At 38.0% G+C, this 22683-nt stretch overlaps 1 protein-coding gene across 6 annotated transcripts in view; it reads right to left on the bottom strand.

Moving 5' to 3' along the window:
- The window catches only part of APP (amyloid beta precursor protein), a 288984-nt gene that overhangs the window by 188887 nt on the left and 77414 nt on the right, over positions 1–22683 (bottom strand). For all 6 annotated transcript variants that reach the window (XM_033232229.1, XM_033232228.1, XM_033232227.1 and 3 more), the window contains exon 3: positions 17577–17706. In XM_033232229.1, the coding sequence (XP_033088120.1) occupies positions 17577–17706 (130 nt within the window). The remainder of the gene's footprint in view (positions 1–17576; positions 17707–22683) is intronic.

Consider the following 22683-nt stretch of genomic DNA (forward strand, 5'->3'; position numbering starts at 1 on the left):
TAGAAATGAGAAAACTGTGTGTGATTAATGCTTATAATTAGAGGGGGTTAACCCTTATTTCAAATAATGTAGTTTCTATCTTTGATTTAAAATTATAAAGATGACTGAAATGTACATGAAGGGAAAATTATAGTTAGGATCTGAGGTGTTTTAACCCAGAACTGTGGTTTTTTGAAGAAAATGCTGAGAAAAGATTCTGATTTGGTAAGAATATCTGGATATGAGAATCTTCTAAGAAAGGTGATTTACCATTTTGGGGCCAAAGGCAGAGAGTTTCTGACAACGATAAAATTAACAGGCCATAGGATCTTCATTCTCTAAGCTTAAGGTGACCCATTTAATGACTAAATAAAGTGTGTACTCAAGGTCACCCACAAGGAAGAAAAAGGTCAGTTCCCTCTCTTGAAGGACCCCCACCCTACTCATGCTATTACACGGCAATTCTAGAGATTCACTTCATTTTTGGTTTATGTTCAAACTGTCTGGGTATTTCAGGGCCTTCGCTTTTAAGTTTCCATAACAGGGTAGTTGGTTTTTTACCTAAGTCCCTGGAAAATGTGTATTTTTAAAGCCATCTAGGGTAGGCCACCTCTGGGGGAAAACAGAGCTGATGGGTTAAAAAGCCAACTGGTGTACCAAGAAGTACAAAAGACATCTTTGATAACAGTTGTCACGTGCACAAGAACATTCATGAACTATAACAATCAATAACAGGCAATATGTGCATTTTTCCAGATGCTAAGCATTTGATAAAGCCATATTGTCGTTTTACACTCATTTTTAGTAGCTGTTTAATCGGTATTCTTATATAGGACAGTTTTCTAGGTTTTCGGATTATTTCACATTCTTTTCTTCCCAGTTATAAATTTTCGTACAACTGTAAGCTCTCCTCACACTGTAAGATGATAATTACACCGCTGAGACCACATCTGTTTTTTTTAAAAATGGCATTTTGCAAAAAATATATTTAAGTTGAAGTATTTGAAATACTTTTCAACGTCAAACTTTGAGAGGATTATACTTAATTATATATCTTCACATCTTTAAATTGTTAAAAATGAATACATAAATATTCCCTAGGGATTTATGCTTGTTTCATTTGATTCTTACATACTAGTTGTTATTTACCAGCAGAGAAAGCAAATGCAAAAAAACAGAAAGCAACAACAACAAAAATACTTGATTCTGGTGATAGTGCAGAATCAGGCTGATTTCTGCATCAATAGCAGGGTTTCCACATTAAACTCATTCAAATTTAATTAGTTCTCTGCATAAAATCAAGGGTCTAGGAGAATTTAATAAAACAATCCTATCCTTTGCCCAAAATAGATTTTTATCCCAAATGGTACTCAGCAATAAGCCAACAGAGAAAAATGGAATGATAGACATATGCCATGTTCAAGAGTTCTGTGTTTCACCTAAGAAGCCTGAATTTGCCATTTTTTGATGAGGAACTGGTGTACATCTTAGATGAAGTATCTCATTGCATCTGAATTCTTGGTGGAGCACCCGCGGAAAGAGGACCAGTAAATAGTACGTATGAGGCCTGGCCTGGACATAGTGACTCAGCAATCATTAGTGCAGGCTTCTGAAAAACCACTGCACTCATGAGATCTCCTAGCAAGCATGTATTATGTGAGAAAACGGACAACCCCAGGGGACTCCTAATAAACACTGATATTTAGAATTTCTGAATTCTGATTCTAAATGTTTTGCCATATTTGGAATTTCTGAATCCTGAATATTGCAAAAGGTGGGTGGGTGGGAAGGGAGCCTGAAAGGAAAATGGAGGACAGCAGAAAGACCACCAGAAGCAGCAGAATGACATCAGTGTGGGGAGAACACACCCATCAACAGGGCCCGATGCCACTGAGAGACTGTGGAGGACACAACAGTGCCCAGTGAGTCCGACAACCAGAAAGATAGCAAAGAGCTCATTCCCTGGAGCTCAAGGAACAGATGCCTGATAACAGGTGACTGTGGAGGGAACTGGAGGTTACGAAGATCACACAGGAACTTCTGACTACCCATATAAAGAAGCATGGCCATGAAAAGACAGAGCAAGGGTGGAAGTTAAAGGAACACAAAGAGTTGAATGACTGGAGTGAGAGACCAGGGAGCTCTAAAGAAGAGGAAAAATATGAGAAGGCTAAATACCACTGATCTTTTGAAATTAAATATAGGGTCAGTAGGCCAAGGGTCTTTATGAAGTCAAAGATCAGATACAATGAGGTTAAAGAACCTACTGAAGAAACTAAGTGCACAGATGCCCAGGAATTTAGACTCACCTAAAAATTTAGAACAAATGTGGAAAAAGAAAACTAAGCTCTAATTATTTAAATAGTAAAACAGGGCAACTTCTTGACATACCGAACATGAGCCTATTCATATTAAATGTTTAGAGAATATCATTAGTCCACGGCTTACAATCAATTCTAAGCTTTCAAGAAAGCAAGAGCTACAGGACCTATTCATAAAAACATAGCAACACTGGGAAACTAATTATCTTCCCAGTTGATAAAGATACCATCCAATAAATAAGGGGATCTTCAGTGACATCCAAATCTTCAAAAAATACATTTTAAAAATGTTATACCATACCATATTCTCATAAGGTAGTTAACACTAGAAGAAAATACTTGAGGGAACTGAAGCTGGGTAATATTCTTGAAAATACAGGTACCTAATCAACAAATAAAGAAAATGCCCCCCAAATATTTCATGGCATAAATATACTTAAAGCCTTAGGAGGGGAGTACCTACATCTATTAATACATCACCTACTGAAATACCACATTCATGTAATCATTTAATAAAGACATTAAAATCGGATGACAGGAGTTCATGTTTAGCATTCATAAATAGTATCCTAACCTTTAAGGTACAATGTAAGAATCTGAAATTTCTAAAATCTATGACTACTAAATAATATTCAGAAGCAGATTTCTGTTAAAAATAATTCTTCAGGCCAGGTGTGGTGGCTCACGCCTGTAATTCCAGCACTAGGCTGAGGCGGGCGGATCTGCTGAGGTCAGGCGATGGAGACCATTGTGGCCAACATGGTCTCTAAAAAAATACTCTACTAAAACTACAAAAACTAGCCGGGCATGTTGACAGGCACGTGTAGTCCTGGCTACTTGGGAAGCTGAGGCAAGAGAATAGCTTGAACCCAGGAGGTGGATGTTGCAGTGAGCAGAGATTGCGTCACTGTACTCCAGCTTTGCGACAGAGCAAGACTGCGTCTCAAAAAAAAAAAAAAAAGTCTTTATAATTAGCCTTAAAAACTAAGGACAATGAAACTATTATAAACGAATCTAATGGTATGTTTTATCTCTAAACACAGATGCCTCCGATATACTGGCTTTTTACTAGACATGTGTAGGATAGGTTTAACCCTATTTCTGGAGTTTAATGTTCTTTTTATCAAGATCCAAAGACACTTGGTTTCTTCTCATCTGAGATCCCTATGTTACTTCTTGGTTGTTACATAAAACCTGCTCCTCCTTTGTTGATCAGTAAGGAGTAAGTAAAGTAAATGATTTTGCTATAATCTCAGAAATTCTTTTAGGCATGTGAAATTGCTATTCCACATCTTCTGTCTTTCTAATCTTTGGGCTATTCTTTCTTTTCCCTTTCCTGTTCCAATATTCAGCTACATCCTCCATTCATTTTATATTACATATATAATTATATATATAATATATAATTTATATGTAATATAAAATTTATGATACATAATTATATATATATAATATACAATAAATAATATGGCCGGGCGCGGTGGCTCAAGCCTGTAATCCCAGCACTTTGGGAGGCCGAGACGGGCGGATCACGAGGTCAGGAGATCGAGACCATCCTGGCTAATACGGTGAAACCCCATCTCTACTAAAAATACGAAAAACTAGCCGGGCGAGGTGGCGGGCGCTTGTAGTCCCAGCTACTCGGGAGGCTGAGGCAGGAGAATGGCGTAAACCCGGGAGGCGGAGTTTGCAGTGAGCTGAGATCCGGCCACTGCACTCCAGCCCGGGAGACAGAGCGAGACTCCGTCTCAAAAAAATAAAAAAAATAAAAAAAATAAATAAATAATAAAATAAAATAAAATAAATAAATAATATATTAAGTATGTACTATGTGCCAGACATGTTCAAGCTCTGGGAATACTTCAGTGAATTAACAAAAGTCTCGATTATCGAAGAGCTTACATTTTGAACAAAAAACAATTATTTCCAAATGTCTAGGCACCGCAGGAAAGGGTTAACCATCAGCATCATTCACTACTTATTCACAATATAGTTGTACAATTATTGTTTCCTCTCATCAGGCCCTCAAAGCCACTGATTATAATACTTTCTCCCAACCTATCACCCTACACATTTGCTAGTAAAATTCAAAGATGACCAGGAGTTATTTGCAGGATACTACAGACTATGAAAGTATTACTCCAGATTATAATCAGTTTTTTCTCCAATCATCTATTAAAAGAGCTAACATAATAAAAAGTTATATCCTGATGCCTAGAATTTACAGTGTAACAAAGACTAAGAAAGCAGGTATCTTAGAGGTAACTTAGCATATTAATGACATGTGCAGTACAAATAAAACCACATCGAATATACAGATATTTTTCTGGACATCGAATAAGAGAAATAATCAAATGAATTAATGTCTTTCCAAATTAAAAATCTCTACAAGTGTTCCAACTTTAAGGAACCACCTTCATTCTAATTTTCTATTATTTTTCTCAATGCTCCCAACACAAACTATTTCCCCTGGAACATCCCCCTTTATTTATTTATTTATTTATTTATTTATTTATTTATTTAAGATGGAGTTTCGCTCTTGTCGCCCAGGCTGGAGTACAGTGGCTTGATCTCGGCTCACTGCAACCTCCGCTTCCTGGGTTCAAGTGATTCTCCTGCCTCAGCCTCCCGAGTAGCTGGGATTACAGGTGCCCGCCACCACGCCCGGCTAATTTTTGTATTTTTAGTAGAGATGGGGGTTTCACCATGTTGGTCAGGCTGGTCTCGAACTCCTGACCTCAGGTGATCCACCCGCCTGGGCCTCCCAAAGTGCTGGGATTAACAGGTGTGAGCCACCGCGCCCAGGCCCCATAAACATTTTTAAATCTACACCTCTTCATTTTCTTTGCATATCCGTCAGGATCCACATCACGGCTCTACTTTCTTTCAAACAGCTTTCACCATATGCTGCAGCTCACACTACCATCTCCCTATCTCCTATGCTTACAGCAACCCCCCACAGGACTTACATAAAAAGTTTATGACTATTAATTAGCATTGGAATTTTCCAACAGATTTGTGGTCAGGGGGGACTATTTAGGGAGCATGAGTCTAGTTTTGATCACGATGAGTTTGAAGTTCCTCAACAAACACCAGTCACTAAAGAAGTGAAGATCAACATGTTTCTAGAGTAAAAACAATCACAAGTACAACCTCTACAACATCTTACACAGGGAAATTCCGCCCTAAAGTATGTCAAATGGGCATAAAGGTAATTTTACATATGTATAATCGTAAGTTATACCCAAGAAAAAGCAAACATCTTGTAAAGTTGGGATATAGCATAAAATAAACTCAGCTCAGTTAAACCACAGTTTAGCTTTATCTAATTCCAAGTTAGACAACTAAATTAGGACACCTTTAAGAGTAACTTGACTTGCAACTTCTAAGCTTAAAAGAAATTTTCCAGATTAAAAAAAAAAGTCTGGAAACCTTAAAACTCAACTTCTTCCTGCCATCAAATATAGGCCTCCTTGATCGATTTCCCCATAACAAGAGGAGGTCATAAAAATCATTCATGGCCATCTCATTTAGTTGTCTCTTCAACTTACACGCTAAACTCTGTGCTTAAATAGCTATTCTCCTGATTTTTCCACTGTACATCCTCCCACTGTGGAACATGAGCCCACCCCTTTCCCTTCCCACCATCCTACTGGTATAGCTTTACCCCGTATATGGCATTTGTATTGTGACTGCCAGAATGCTCATACTTGGGCGTATTTTTATCTTTGTATGTTACAACTCTGCTATTTTGTACTTTTGGTTTTTCTTTGTCTACAGTTAATATTTGCCCCATTTTAAAAAATTGCCTCATTTTCTACGCACCCATCAATACTGTATCTTTCCCAAACTCTCCAGTAGAACCCTAAAAAGCATGCTAAGTACAGGAAAATCCTTTAACGAAGGTAATGCATCAATGCCACTTTTTCCTGGAGGCCTCTCTCCTGGGACCAGCCCTGTTCGTCTCCTCCAATCTGGACTAGCTGCTCTCCAGACGGTTGCACAGCTGTTGCCTGAGATTTCCCTTCACTGTAGGGTTTCAAAGCCAAAGCCTAAGACTCACTGACAGGAGAAGGAAAAAAAAAAAACCAGACAGACACTCCTGGGATGCAGCACCAAACTGATATTTATCAGGGGATATGGAAGAGGGAATGTTTAATGAAGCCACTCAGTGACTAATATGATAAAAGAGAAAGACGACAGAATTTATCCCTTGACTGAACACTAAAACAAATATTGAGAGCCTTCTTTGTCAAGTACTAAAATCTGAATATTTCCTAACAGCCTTTGACACTGAAATTAAAATATATCTTAACCCAGACTGTAGATTCATCTTCATGCCATTTCTTACATCCATGATGCTTTTGTGTACCTGAAAAAAAGCGTATTTTCTTCCTCAATGCTAAATGAGAATTGGCTTAAAAAAAAATCATTCTTTATTTAAGTACAAACATCAAATAACTTTTTAAAAACATAATATGTGAGAAAAAAATTTCCTTAATTTCATTTCAGTATTCCCTTCATAATAAGTAAATAAACAGTTCTGCTCTAATGGGTATTATATGGAATTATTATAAAGATATGCTGTACCCAATTCACAATAGTAAAACTGAAAAATTTTAAGTCCACAAAAAAGCATTTCTTTAGTTCTTTTCACAGGGAAGAAATTCATCAAAAGTTCCCTATAATTATGAGAAGTCTGTGTCTAATACATTTTACATATTTATATACTATTTTTAATGTAGTTCATTATTTAAAATGTAATGAGAGTTTGGTTTTCATATCAAAGGCTGAAGTTAATTCAGTTAATGCCATTTTTTTTATGTTGGATGTAAGCTACTCTTCTACCCCAAGAATCATAATAATAGCTGTCTGTACCACTCTAAAACACTTCCTTAAATTTCATATTCTTCATCTGGCTACAATTATCACATGGCATAAACCATAGGGCTCTCAATCCCAAAATCTTCCATCAGTTCTGTCACATACAAATTCTCTTTTCTACTACAGCTGTCTGGAAAGTTATTTACTGGCTTGAATGATTAAAACAAAAAAAAAAAATCAAACTCGACAGGGCGTGGTGACTCACGCCTGTAATCCCAGCTCTTTGGGAGGCTGAGGTGGGCAGATCACCTGATGTCGGGAGTTCGAGACCAGCCTGACCAACATGGAGAAACCCCGTCTCTACTAAAAATACAAAATTAGCTGGGCGTGGTGGCACATGCCAGTAATCCCAGCTACTAGGGAGGCTGAGGCAGGAGAATTGCTTGAACCCAGGAGGCGGAGGCTGGGGTGAGCCGAGATCACGCCACTGCACTCCAACCTGGGCAACAGAGAGTGAAACTCCGTCTCCCAAAAAAAAAAAAAAAAAAAAATCAAGACAGTATCTCAAGATTTTTATTTGTTTTGGGAAATGACATGATGAAAAGGGGGTTCTAAAGACAAAAGGGAAAATTGTTTCCTTTCTCTGCTTGGGGTAGGGACTGATGGATACACAGTGCTTGAGAAAAATGTTCAGAAGCGGCTCAAGTAGAAAGAGAGCTTTGATGAAAGTCCACTTTCTCCTCTGATTCTTCATCATAACCATTTGCAATCATTTACCTCAGAATAAAACAGAAAATTCCATGACAATAAACACAGTTTGAGGTTAGCTAAAAATATTGTTCATATTAAATTTATGTTAAAACAGCAAGCTGAAATGGTGTGGGAATTATCTAATAATTTCCAAGACTGAATTACCCAGCTATAAAACAGAAGCAGCTGTTTGCTGGTTGGCACAGAAAGAGTTCACGTTTCAGACCACCAGATATGACATAACAGTACTAATTCCCAATATAGGGAGAAATTTTTGAAAACTCAGTGTAACAGAAAACCACAGTGTTCAGCTGATATGTTACTAAATCTGATGGCATTTTTTAATGGCATTTTTAAACTATGACACAGCTTCAGGAAGTCCTGAAAACTTGTGCCTCTAAAGGCATTTTTGTCTTTTTTATATAACATAGGTGCAAAAAGCTGAAAAATGTGACCATGACCGTGTGAAATTTAAATTATACCTCACTTTATTTTTTTTACTTCTGTGGATACCAGTGTCTGTCTTAGTCTGTTTCTCCCTATATATACTGTATATGGAAACCAACTAAAAGCCTATCTAGGCCAGGCATGGTGGCTCACGCCTGTAATCCCAACACTTTGGGAGACCAAAACGGGTGGATCACCTGAGGTCAGAAGTTCGAAACCAGTTTGGCCAACATGGTGAAACCCTGTCTCTATTAAAAATACAAAAATCTGCTAGGCGTGGTCGTGTGCGTCTGTAATTCCAGCTACTTGGGAGGTTGAGGGAGGAGAGTCACTTGAACCCGGGAGGAGGAGGCTGCAGTGAGCCGAGATCAAGCCATTACACTTCAGCCTGGGTGCGAAATTCCATCTCAATAAACAAACAAACAAACAAAAAAAGCAGTATCCATAAGAAATCAACACAAAATATGTCTAGCTGTTCATTTGAAAGCAAATGACAGGGGTTATACTTCACTTGTAACACTTAATAATCTCAAAGTTTTGATTTGTGAATTCCATTATCTCTTGGAGAAAGCTACAACACACATATATAATTAGTGGTCTAACTCAAATAGTGCTGGAATTTCCTACAGAAATGGCTAAGCATGAATAAGCAAAGTCACAGGTGATTCCTAAGATTCTGCTCATTTTTTAAGGTTTTTTTTAAAGTTTTTTGTTTCTTTCTGCTCATTTTTTTTACAAGACTTAATTAAAATAGCTTTTAAAAAATTTCCTGCTTTCTGCCGGGTTGTGGTGGCTCATGCCTGTAATCCCAGTACTTTGGGAGGCTGAGGCAGGTGGATCATGAGGTGAGGAGTTCAAGACCAGACTGGCCAAGGTGGTGAAACTCCGTCTCTACTAAAAATACGAAAAAAATTAGCCAGGCGAGGTGGCAGGCGCCTGTAATCCCAGCTATTCGGCAGGCTGAGGCAGAGAATGGCTTGAACCCCAGAGGCAGAGCTTGCAGTGAGCCAAGATCGCACCACTGCACTCCAACCTGGGCGACAGAGCGAGACTCTGTCTCAAAAAAAAAAAGAAGAAAAAAAAAATTCCTGCTTTCCAAAGATTACTGATGTCTTTTACTGGAAAACAGTTTCTAAAGACCATAATCTAGGTGCAGTACTGGTGTTTACAGCTACTGAGTTGGTCTTTTAGGCCTTTTCATTATTTTTAGGCCTGCAGTGGACAGTATTTATGGGGAAAAACGTTATCTGAAATCTACAATGATACATTATACTGAGAAATGATACCTAGAAGTCAAACTCATGACTACAGGGTATCTTCTTAATAGATTGTATGTTACACGTGAATCTTCTTTTTCCACATCAAAAATTCTGATTCTCAAATACATGGGATGATTGAATTAAAATATCACACAACTGTTCACTTATGTTATGCCACATTATTTATGCACCAGGCTCAGAATTACACACTAATACTACTACCATTAATATAAAAACAGTTAACGTTTCTTTATGCACATCTTCTTCTCATTTTTCCCCATTAAAGTTACTTTCACTCGTGTCCCTGTGAAGAGACCACCAAACAGGCTTTGTGTGAGCAACAGGGCTATTTATTTCACCTGGGTACAGGCGGGCTGAGTCCAAAAAGAGAGTCAAAGAAGGGAGATAGGGGTGGGGCCATTTTATAGGATTTGGGTAGGTAAAGGAAAATTACAGTCAAAGGGGGTTGTTCTCTGGTGGGCAGGGGTGGGGGTCTCGAGGTGCTCAGTGGGGGAGCTTTTAAGCCAGGATGAGCCAGAAAAAGGAATTTCACAAGGTAATGTCATCAGTTAAGGCAAGGACCAGCCATTTTCACTTCTTTTGTAGTGGAATATCATCAGTTAAGGCAGGAACAGGCCATTTTCACTTCTTTTGTGATTCTTCACTTGCTTCGGGCCATCTGGGTGTATATGTGCAGGTCACAAGGGACAGGATGGCTTAGCTTGGGCTCAGAGGCCTGACAGTTACAGAATCTCTTTATTGTCACAGCTTATAGCTGTGGAATACTGTATTATCATACTTTTTACCATCACTGAGTCTTAGTTTTTATGTTTCTACTTAACGCTCATTACCCATCCTTATATCAGTTTTTCTCTAGGCATTTTGGTTATCCGAAACTTGTGCTCTAGGAGACTCTACAGGAAAATAATGTGAAAATATGCCCTGAGTTATTGTATGTTGATATTTACTTCATGTGATCATATCTGCATGTCAGTTTGATGTAATATACAATCCTTGTTTTGGCTGGGCACAGTGGCTCATGCCTGTAATCCCAGCATTTTAGGAGGCCGAGACAGGTGGATCACCTGAGGTCAGGAGTTCAAGACCAACCTGGCCAACATGATGAAACCCCATCTCTACTAAAAAGACAAAAAAAATTAGCTGGGCGTGGTGGCGGGTGCCTGTAATCCCAGCTACTCAGGAGGCTGAGGCAGGAGAATAGCTTGAATCCAAGAGGTGGAGGTTGCAGTGAGCCGAGATCACGCCACTGCACTCCAGCTTTGGCAACAAGAGTGAAACTCCGTCTCAAAAATAAATAAATAATCTTTGTTTTGCATTTGCTTTCTTTGATATCTTAAATGTTGCTTTATTTTCCTTTGGCATAAAGCACTGCTGTCAAAAACTCTTGTTAAAATCATAATTTCTTTGTAAGTGAAAAACAAAAATATTTTCTGCCCTCAAAAATTATAAACTTAGTTACCAAAAAGCAAAAAGTATTATGTGTATACATAAAAGCAGTATACATTCATTACCATCTTGAAAACAATTATTTGGATATAAACTTTAAAATTATAACATAATAGTATTTATTATAAATGAATTAAAATAGTAATGATTTTTAAAAACTACTACTCTTATCATGACCAATTACCTCTTCCTTCTGAAAAGTGTGAACCATGTTCTTCTACACATATCCTTTCAGTTCCTACCTTAAAGACTTTGTTGACCCTCTGTCTGAATACCTAAAATACATCTCCTTTCTTGCCTTGAAATCTTATCCTTGAGATCTTGGCTCACAATGCTACTTCCTGTCAAGTCTGCCTTAAATTCCTGAGCTGAAATTCCATCCCCCTTCATGCCCACTATCTACTCTCTAAGAGGAAGGCCCACATTTCAGCCACCTCTAGGGACTCTCACACTGTGGGTGATCAATAAAACATACACAATGAATACATAAGTTTGACCTTTTATTGGTCAATTTTGTAGGACTTATTTCTCTGAGAATATTAAATTAACTGTTTCCTAAGGTGGAAATTTGGAAAAGGAGTATTTAAAATTGTTTAAATAGATTTAAACAGTAATTATTTTAAATGGTTTTAAGTAGAAATTACAGGTGCTTTTACTCTATCAATAAAAAAAAATCATAGCTAAATGTAGGGGTATCTATGCTTATGTTAAACTCAGGATCATAAATCAGTATTAAAATTTTCCTCTATATTTTCATATACATATATTTTATTACACCAACTATTAGATTTGCAAGGCATTCCGCCAATAACTGTTATATAAAAATCAACTAAACAGAAATTTATCTACCAGGATGTTTATCACAGCATCACTTATAACAACTATTACACCACCACAAAATAAAGAAAACCACCTAAATAACCATAAATAAAGAGTAAACACATTACGGTGTCTGGTGTGATGCTACATTAAAAATTATGCTCTCCAAGAATATTTAATTTCACAGATAGGGTATTCTAAAAATGTTAGGTGAAAAAAGCAAGTCACAAAACAGGAAACAATTATATAACACTGAAAACAAAAGCAAAACATATATGAAAATAATGTAGACTGCAAGGAAGCCAAATGGTTTTGATTATTTTTAGCTAGTGGTTACATTTTCACAACTTTGTACACTGAATATATATTACTTTTGTAATCAGAGAAATTTCTTTTGCGCACATATTTGCAATTCATAGCATGTACTACAAATGAGATGTCCATTAGCCTTGCTATTCATTTTTCAAAGCAATTACTAACAAGCCTTGGGACAATATCATGCCAAATAAGCTGGGTTTCTTTTTCTCACCTGTCATCTAGGACCTACACAGATAGATAAATTCTGTGCTTCAAGAAAATATCAGCAAAGCCCACTCATAAGCCATAACAGCAGTTTTTCAAAAGTTATTGTTTCTTTTCAATGCCTCCTGTTACTTAATGACACCTGAATACAACTCCAGTAAAGAAGACAAAACTGAAGATGTAATGAAGTATAAATCACCCATACTATTATAGCTCTTATCAATCAAAACATTAGTTGTTAAAAGTCCCAGAAAGAGGACACAATACCAGGTACAATAATTAAAATGAGAAGCAACAACATTGGAAATGGAGCCAAGAAACACCACTACCTTTCTTTCTTTTCAAAATGTGACTCTTAAAAAAGTCAGTCTTCTCAACTCATCCCCTGTCCTGAGTTTTAGAAAGCAAATCAAGCAGGAGCCAATGCAATTGAGGCCGCTGTGGAACTTGGGACAGGGCCAAGGAAGTGTGGCAGTGGGTCACGGAGGATGACCTATGTAGAAGGACATCATTTTTATAGGTGTTCTTGCTTAACCAAATGGAAGAGGGCTTCACTTTCTAAGTCTCCCTCACCCAGAAGGAATCTATGAGATAAATGTAAGCTCTTCCCATTCTTCCTTCTGGCCTATGTGGCTGCCATATGCAATTTTGGAGGGAAAAAAAATTAAGGAAGATCACGAATCTTCCTGAAGAATTAGTGATGATTAACACTGCTTAAATATTGTTGAAGATTGTATGAACGAACATATTTTCTTTTAATTTGGCAGAGTGGTGTTTTTAAAACTAAAGTGTATTTTCCCATACTATATGTATAAAGCTCATAAAGTACAACTACCAAGTGATAAAACAAATTAATGATCATTCTGTGTCGACTTTCAAGTCTTTCTACTTTTCTCTATTACCATTCGATGGTACTACATACAGATACAAAATTATATGTACTGATTTCATAGTCTATCTTTTGCTGATGATAAAAGCTACTCATTTATTATACAAATTCATAGAAAAGGGCTTAAATAAAATCAAAATCACCTGTAGTCCCACTGTTTGGAGATAAACACTGGTAAGGTTTCTTTTCTGGACATGTTTTCTTTTACTTAGTTGAGAATCAGGCTGCATATACTGTTTTGAAGCATGATTAACGTGGACCATTCACAGGTCCCATGGGAAGGCCACATATAAAGGAGTCTGATGTCTCTCCAAGGATGGCTGATTAGCCTTCCCTGATGAAGAAATACCCAGCAATTCTGGTCATTCCTTATGAGACCATGATGTAAACAATCAAGAACGTTCAAGAATTTGCATCCTTCTTGTGCGCAGAGGCCAGGCTCATTAAATAATGAGAATGATGAAGTCCCATTCTCATCACAGTGCATGTATAGCTCCCTCACATGCATCTCCCACGACTTCAGAATTAGGAGGATTTACGCAGTGCAGGTCGGTGGGGACAGGAGGCGCCATGGGCACCAATTCTCTAGCACACTGGATTACATGCAGGGATTTACAAGATCCTTAAAGTCTACAATAAAAATGTTTTTCCGTCCTCACCTCCATTTTTAAAGTTTGGTGAACTCTCATGTGACATTTCTAACTATTGCGTGGTATTGATGTGTCTCAAGAAAATTGTTGTTTACATAAATTCAAAGAACTACCCTGGTATGACAGAGTATTCAAAAATACATCCTTTCCATGCGAAAGAAGACAGCTGTAGATAACTGATAAAAGGCAGCCAAGAAACCTAGAAGACAAGGCATGCTTTTCCTAAAATTGTATTAAAACAATAAAATTCAAAATTAACGTGAACTGAATATCTTTCTCATTTGACCATATCTGATTCGATTTCTGGTCACTACTACTTACATATCTGCAAAGTCTTAATTACAAAATGAAATAGAATGACATTTAAGGTAAAATTCTGTAACTTGTAATTCTTCTTTTGGATTAAGCTATTAACCTGACTTTGCCCCAGTAATTCAACAGTAATTTATTTTACGCAATGTTCCTTGCCTTTGCTGGTGAGAGACAAGCACAGAAAAGTGCCAATTTCAACAGTGCAATTTCAACAGTGGATCTATTACACCACGAAGAGAAGTCATTCAAATGGAAAGGGCTGAAAGCTTTGCAAAGAAAATACTCTCCATGAGGAACAGTAATGATGTGCTTGAATCACACGAGATAATTAATAAAATGTTCACATGATTAAGATGAATCTTACCCTGTGGTTGCAGAGGTACTAACAAAAGCAAAGGGTGAGATGAGAAAGCCAACTTATTCTCAAGGGAAACTAGCCACTCCATGGGAAGAAAGTGGCAACAGCTACCTGACATACTTTCCCCATGCAGACAAGAAATGTTGAGCACATATGTCCAAGCAAAATATTACACAAAAATAATCCAGTGCCACACTGGATCCTTCATCTGATAAAGAGGTTAGAAAGGTTGCATGCAAGACATAACAAGCATTTTTCTCTCTTCAAGCTTTGTTTTGAATTTTAACACGCTTAATGTTTAAGACAATCTTATTTTGTTTGCGAGGTCAGTAAAAAAAACAAACAAACAAAAAAAACTCTTTCATCTAAAATATGTATTTGGATACAGTCCAGAGATTTTAGAGCATACTTATGTTAATGCTGAACAGTAATTCTTTGTTAAGCAGCAATGATACGTAAGAATGTTACCTACTACTATAAAGTAGAAAACATATCACATGGAGATTTATCCTGTATTAGGTCATGCTTGTCTCCTTTATCAACACAACGATAGCTATGAGTTTCTTTTTAAGTGTTATTTATTGTATCTAATTCATAGTGAATATTTGCTTTAATACAAATTCTTGTTTATACTGTAAAAAATACTGGACCAATAATCAAGAGATCTTGGACTGTAGTGCTGACTGCAGTACTGACTCTCCCATTTATTGGCTGTGAGTTATAGCAAGAGATGCAACCTCTCTGGATCTTGGTAGCTGTATAGCCTGTGAAGAGAGACTAAAAACCAACACTGCTTGCCTATTAAGTGCAAGTAAAAGGTACATGAGTTACACCTACGTACCTATGTTACCCCTATTGAAAAGCCTGTTTTTCAATTCCTTTTCCAGAAAGACAAGGCATGGTCTGCCTACTCTACCAGGTTATTTTATAAACTCTGTATAAGACTCTGGATTTGAGACCTTTGGAAAATTTGCCACTACCTAAGAAAAAAGCAGTGCCTATATTCCTTAATTCTAATCTAAGGTTAATAACAAAGTAAGAGACAACATATGCTCTACTTGTCACATTAGGGTCTAATTTCAGGTCCAATGGAAAAGGACCAGTGATTCATAAAATGAGAAAATATGGTAAAATGATTCAAACAGGCCAAGTACCTACAGGAAATAGCTAATGATTATCTAGTCCCATAGTAGTCAAGAACAGTTAGTGTCAACATGCTCATTTCACATCAGACACTACACCAGAACCGGGAAATTTGCTTAACATGTCGCAAGTGACCTATCTTCTTGAATTATGTACCTCCACATCAAAGGAGCCCAGAATCTGTTCATAGGATGAAAGAGAAATCTGATAATGACTGATGGCAAAGCCTTGGCAGGAATAAACTCCTTTCCAGAGAAAGAATTATTTTATGGGCTTCTCTCTATTTCTCCTTGCCAGTCTCCAGCCTGTGCATCACAGCTCTGTAATTATTTGTTAGTGGAATGATACATTTTCAAGTGGTTCTCTTTCCATAATGGTTAAAAACATAAGGTGAGGACAGGTCATTAACTTTACTATCAAATAGGTGTTTGTTAGATGAGATTAATTATTTAAAACCACATTTCTTAGGCTGTTGTTTCCCTAAATGGTACATAATACAGTGTATCACAACAAATACGAATATTTGGACAGTCTCTGTGTAATTATAATATCATAAAATCTTCTGACTTGATATTGAGATCTGAGGACATTTTTTATATTTTTATTACTTGTACTGTTCGTTCACTTGGAGGTTTTTTGTTTGTTTTTGTTTTTTAAGGAAACTCTTGAATTATCAAATATTTAAGAATCTAGTTTTCTACACTCTCTTCATCAATCACATTGTGAATAAATTACATTGTAAGTAAATTCACCAGGTGAAATCTTCATTCTAACGCCCAGTGTTTTCATTTTATGTCTCAAATTATGCACATGAATGAACAGCAATCAATATGCTCTTATGACATTCATTTTTGACCACATATTACGAAGATCTCCAGAATCTTCAGTAATTATCCTTACTTTCTAGGTTTGCTGTTGGATTTTCTTTGAAATATTCCTTTTAATCTTTATAAGAAGTCATCGGAATGCACATCAATATTTGTCCACAATCTCCACAATCTCTATATCCTTATTTACAACCTGCCTACTGACGAATACACTTGTGGAAAACATCTAGATGTAAGATATCAGAGCAAAGAACTTGATTACTGCAATGACTGGTCACACAAAAACAACAACTAGGAATAACCAAGTTATCCTATACTTCCTATATTCCTAACAACCATTTACCAAGTTAGATTAAATATGGAGAATGACAGTTTCCAGAGGAAAAGAGCACGATACCACATAAAACTACTCAATTTTTTAAAATAAAAGGTTGAAGTAAATTTGAGGTTTGGGATAAAACAAATATTAAACATTAGTGATCAAACTGTTTCCTCCGGTTTGATGTAAGCAGAAAAAAAGCCTTCCCAATTCCAATTCCTCTGCTATCACCAAATAAGAGGAGTAGTTATTGTAAAAAAGTTTTTTTTTTTTTTTAGAAATTCGCAAAATGTTGCAGCTTCACATTAGATTCTTTCTCCTAGAAAGTCTATGTGAAGAAACACACAAGGCCCCAGTTCATGAGAATCATCTATGGGATACAGCAAAATAAGAATTCCCGGATCCACTACTATAGGCATTTTTCATTCAGGAGTCCTGGGACTGGCTCAGGAATTTGTAATTTCAATAAACATCCTGGGTAAATTCATTCTGAGGCAGAGAACTCAAAAATACTGCTCTTGGAGTGTCAGTGTACAGAATGGAACTGCAAGAGTCCAAAACACAGTACAACACGGAGTGGCAACGTGCTGAAGAACAAGTCTGTGTATATGAGCTAACAGGAACATCCTCTTTTTCTTCCCTAAAGACCAGGCCCCCAGTCAACACCAGCTCCACGGCCAGCCGGCTCACCTAAGCAGCGGTAGGGAATCACAAAGTGGGGATGGGTCTTGCACTGCTTGCGGCCCCGCTTGCACCAGTTCTGGATGGTCACTGGTTGGTTGGCTTCTACCACATTGGTGATCTGCAGTTCAGGGTAGACCTGGGAGAGCACACAAAAAGAACCAATTGTTATTTGAGGCAGGGGCTGGCATGTACAAGCATCTAATGAGCCTCCACTGTAAGATACAGGTGGAGTGTCCCTTATCTAAAATGCTTGGGACCAGAAGTGTTTTCAAGGTCTCTGACTTTTTCTGATTTTGGAACATTTGCATTATATACTTACTGGTTGAGCATCTCAAATCTGAAAAGTCCAAAATCCAAAATACTCCAATGAGCATTTCCTTTAAGCATCACGTTGGCACTCAAAAAGTTTTGGATTTTTGAGCATTTCAGACTCTGGATTTTTAAATTCGGGATACTCAACTTGTACTGCTATTCCCTAACAGTCAAGCCTGCTCTACTTCTGACCAAGCTAAAAAAAAATCCAGTAGAAAGAAAAAGATGCAAATAACAAATATCTAGCCATTCCATTCAAAATGTTTATCAATGCAACTTTTAATTTATTGCATTCATTTAGACTGAAAATATTTTCCCAGGGGAGCTCAAATAGAAACAGGAGGGGGAAAGGAGGATTCTTACAAGCATGAGGTGACTTTTGGTGTGAAATAAATTGGTGTGGGATAATAGTCTGTAATGTTCTAAATAAATGTTACAGTAGATATGGCTGGGGATATTATGTTTACTTAAATTCAACCTCCCCCTAGATCTCACTAATCAGACAAACATTTTACAGGATATGACACATAGAAAGCTTTCTATATAAAAATCCTGCTCTTATTCCAAGTAACTTACATGAAAATAATTTATCAAAAATTTATCAAGGGTGTCATTTAGATAAAAAAACTCATGAATTCTCTTTGCTCCCATAACTAACTACAGTGCCTTGCTTTGATTACTGTTGTGAATAAATCATGGTGTTTACTGAGCACTTAGAATGAAATGTGAAACTCGCTCAATTAAATCACATTTGTGAAATAACAAACCACTTTTATTTATTAATGAGATTTGAAAGAAAAACATAAACACAAACATCTATTTTTGTTTTTTTGTTTTGTTTTGTTTTGTTTTTTTTTGAGACGGAGTCTCGCTCTGCCGCCCAGGCTGGAGTGCAGTGGCCAGATCTCAGCTCACTGCAAGCTCCGCCTCCCGGGTTCACGCCATTCTCCTGCCTCAGCCTCCTGAGTAGCTAGGACTACAGGCGCCCGCCACCTCGCCCGGCTAATTTTTTTTGTGTTTTTTAGTAGAGACGGGGTTTCACCGTGTTAGCCAGGATGGTCTCCATCTCCTGACCTCGTGATCCGCCCGTCTCGGCCTCCCAAAGTGCTGGGATTACAGGCTTGAGCCACCGCGCCCGGCCAACATCTATTTTTACAATGTGCATTCCCTTGCATAAATCTTGCATTTCACCAGGGTGGCTGTTTTGCCAGATAAATAACAATGAATACAGAGATCTGATGGTATAAGCAAGGGAATGATTAGAATGCTGGGCCATGCAATCTGAAGTGGCAAAAGTGAGAATATGAGGGGAATTAGACACAGGTAAAAGGTGGTAGGACCAATGACGTCTGAGTCCACTGATCACACTCCAGGGGCTAAAGAATGTGTGGCGTACATGACTGGAGAAAGTGAGGTGGTAATAAGTAGGACTTGCAGAGTCAGATAATTGAAATTAAAATTTTGGAGGAGCTGCAGTTATTGGTCATTGCAAGGAATATAATATGACCATTGTAAGCAATAGGCGATGGAGAATGATGAAAACAAGGTCATTGGAGGGATGAGAATCATGAACTGCCAAACTGGAATATTGGGAGGATCACTGAGATCAATATTAGGATCACTTAAGAATCAGCAAATGAGTGGCTACACTGGATGACAGCAAGGAAGGAGCTAAAATCTTCAAAGTCTGAGTGGTGAACGTCGATGAGGTAGAAAGAGGTCTGGAGATGACCAACAGGGGGAGGAGCAAAACCATCTAGTCTGAAAGCATGCACTTCACAGCTGAGGTGGGGGGGGGGGGGGCTTTTAGGGAAGAGAAAGGAAGAGTGGTTTGGAAACAAAAATGAAGAGGAAAAGAGGACATTCCCATCTGTAGAGGCAACGCTGTGAGGATTTTGAGAAAAGAACTTTGACCTGAGAAGGCTACAGGAGAAGTAGTGCCTTCCTTGGAGGGAAAACAAGGTCTCTGAGCAAGATAATGTCCATAGAGAGTTAGACGATACACGGAATTTTGCTTATGATTGTCCATGACATTCAGAGGGCTCAGCGTGACTCAATCTTTGTTTAAAAAGTTGATATTTTGTTCATCATAGAGTTTTCTTTGCAGTAATTTTGATTTTTAAAAATATCACATTAAAAATTCTTAATCTCAATTCCTGAGTGCCTTGTTTACCTTACCTTAGTCCCAGACCCCCAAAAAAATCAACAAAAAAATAAGGCACTGTGAATGGATCAATAATACGATGGGGTACACACCTAGACAATGGAATGTTATTCAGCACTGAAAGGAAATGGGCTATGAACCCATGAAAAGACACGGAGGAACTTCACCAACATTGCTAAGTGAAAGAAGCCCATCTGAAAAGGCTGCATACTATATGACATTCTTCCCACTCTATGACATTCTGGAAAAGGCAAAACTCCGGAGATTAAAAAGATCAGTGGTTGCCAGGGGTTTGGGCAGTTGGGGGCAGGGGGAGGATAAACAGAGCACAGAGGATTTTCAGGGCAGTGAAACTACTCTGTATGATATCACAATGACAGACGTATATCATTATACATTTGTCCAAACCCAAAAAATGTATACTACCAAGACTGAACCCTCATGGAAACTATGGCCTTTGGGTGCTAATGATGTACCAACGTTGGGTCATCGATTGTAACAAATGTATCACTCTGTAGGGGATGTTGATAATAGGAGAGGCTAAGCATGTGTGGAGGTAGCAAGTATATGGGAAGCCTTTGTACCTTCTTCTTAATTTTTCTGTGAACCTAAAACTGCTCTAAAAAAAATCATCTATTTTAAAAACAAAATTTAAAAATAAGGTATCAATCAGTGTAGCAGGCGACAAATTCAGGGGTAGAGGTATATGCTATGAGAACACACAAAAAAATCTCTAAATCAGAATCCTGGGGTGGGTGTTGAGAGAGTTATTCTTGAAACCACTGCTACAGTAGCCTAGCTCCAGAGGGATCCAGCTATTATGACTTCTCTTTATTTTACTTTGTTAAGTATCTTAATATCTCAATGCAGGCACTTTAGATCACAGAAAATGCTCAACTGAAAAATGCCACTAAAAATTTAATTTCCCATGACTTTTTTTTCTATATAATGAAAGGTGAAGTGGCTTTTTGTACAGGAATATAGTTCTCCCATCATCTTTACTTGTTCATTAGATCACAAAGCTGCAGCACTCATGAGTCCTAAACTCTATGACACTTGAGAGTCCACCCTGAGGGACACGACTTTATGTGCAGTAAAGTGTGAGTTACTGCAGTTTTCTGAAGGGGTTCTAGCTGCCACTTCACTGAAATACAACCCTGCTGAGAATTTCCTCAGGAGTCGCTGGTTTTCTATAAACCCAGTAGCAGGCATATTCATTCACATCATGGTTCCCTCTATACAGTTTAAAACAACAAATTGTTTGTAGGGTACAAATTGATGACCAGGAGAAAAGAATCTGTTTCTCATGTTGGTTGCATACCACCTTCAGGTTCCTGTGGTAATAGTTGGTGCAACAGGGCAGTAACTGATTAGGTTGACTATTTCCAAGCAGGTAGAATTGCAAATTGACAAATTAAAACCCATGAAAATGGGGCTTTTCCCTAAAGAGTAGTTCTAGAACTTTATACAGTGATGAGCCAAACACAGAATTTACTTCCAGTTCCCGCCATGAAATCTAGGACATGCGTGTTATTTTCTGCGCTTCAGCTTCTCTCTCTGTAACACCGACAATGACAATTGTTAATATGCAGATGGATGTGGAGATTATAAAATGTGAACCAGGCCGGGCACAGTGGTGTGCGCACCTGTAATCCCAGCACTCTGGGAGGCTGAGGCGGGCGGATCATGAGGTCAAGAGATAAAGACCATCCCGGCTAACATGGTGAAATCCTGTCCCTACTAAAAATACAAAAATTAGCTGGGTGTGGTGGCGCACGCCTGTTAATTGCCAGCTAGTCGGGAGGCTGAGGCAGGAGAATTTCTTGAACCCAGGAGGTGGGTGCTGCAGTGAGCTGAGATCACACCACTGCACTCCAGCCTGGTGACAGAGTGAGACTCGGTCTCAAAAAAAAAAAAAAAAAAAAAACCACATAAAGCCCATGCACAGTTTTCCTACTGTACTAACTATTAAAATGGAAGCAGTAAGCCAGGCACAGTGGCTCACGCCTGTAATCCCAGCACTTTGGGAGGCTGAGACGGGCAGATCACAAGCTCAGGAGATTTTAATATTTTCTTTGCGGCATCTCGAATCTTACATGAGGAAATAAAGATAGAAGTTCCTTAAGCTGTTTAATTTGCATGTGTTTTTCAAAACATACATGTATTGCTAATATGACAAGCAGTGCAAACAATTTGCTAATACAGCACACATTAGCAAATCCTAACTCTCATACTCCTCCCTAAAATGTTTCTTATGTGAAACCCAATTCTGACTATTTTCTTGATTTTCCTTTTTAAAAAAGGACTCGAGATACTTATACCTAAAGCAGAAGCAAACCCAGGCCTCTGTCAGCTACTAGAAAAATAAGCTGTCCTCAATTCCCACAAATTTTCCTAAATTATAGCCACACAGAACATTTGCTGTATAAATACATACACTGTGTTCCAAACACACTCTTACCTAAGATCCCTTAGACTACACTTCAGATGTCTAAGCCCATTAGGGTCTCCCCACATGGACAAACCTCCTCTGCTCACGGTGAAATAAGGCTAACCCCTCTTAGGGAATGCTTTCTGGTATTTATCAGTGTACCCCACATCGCTATTAAGTACGTATCTGTACTGCCCGCCTGGTGA

The sequence above is a fragment of the Trachypithecus francoisi genome, unplaced genomic scaffold (genome assembly GCF_009764315.1).
Source record: "Trachypithecus francoisi isolate TF-2019V2 unplaced genomic scaffold, Tfra_2.0 Lachesis_group14, whole genome shotgun sequence".
Classification (NCBI taxonomy): Eukaryota; Metazoa; Chordata; class Mammalia; order Primates; family Cercopithecidae; genus Trachypithecus; species Trachypithecus francoisi.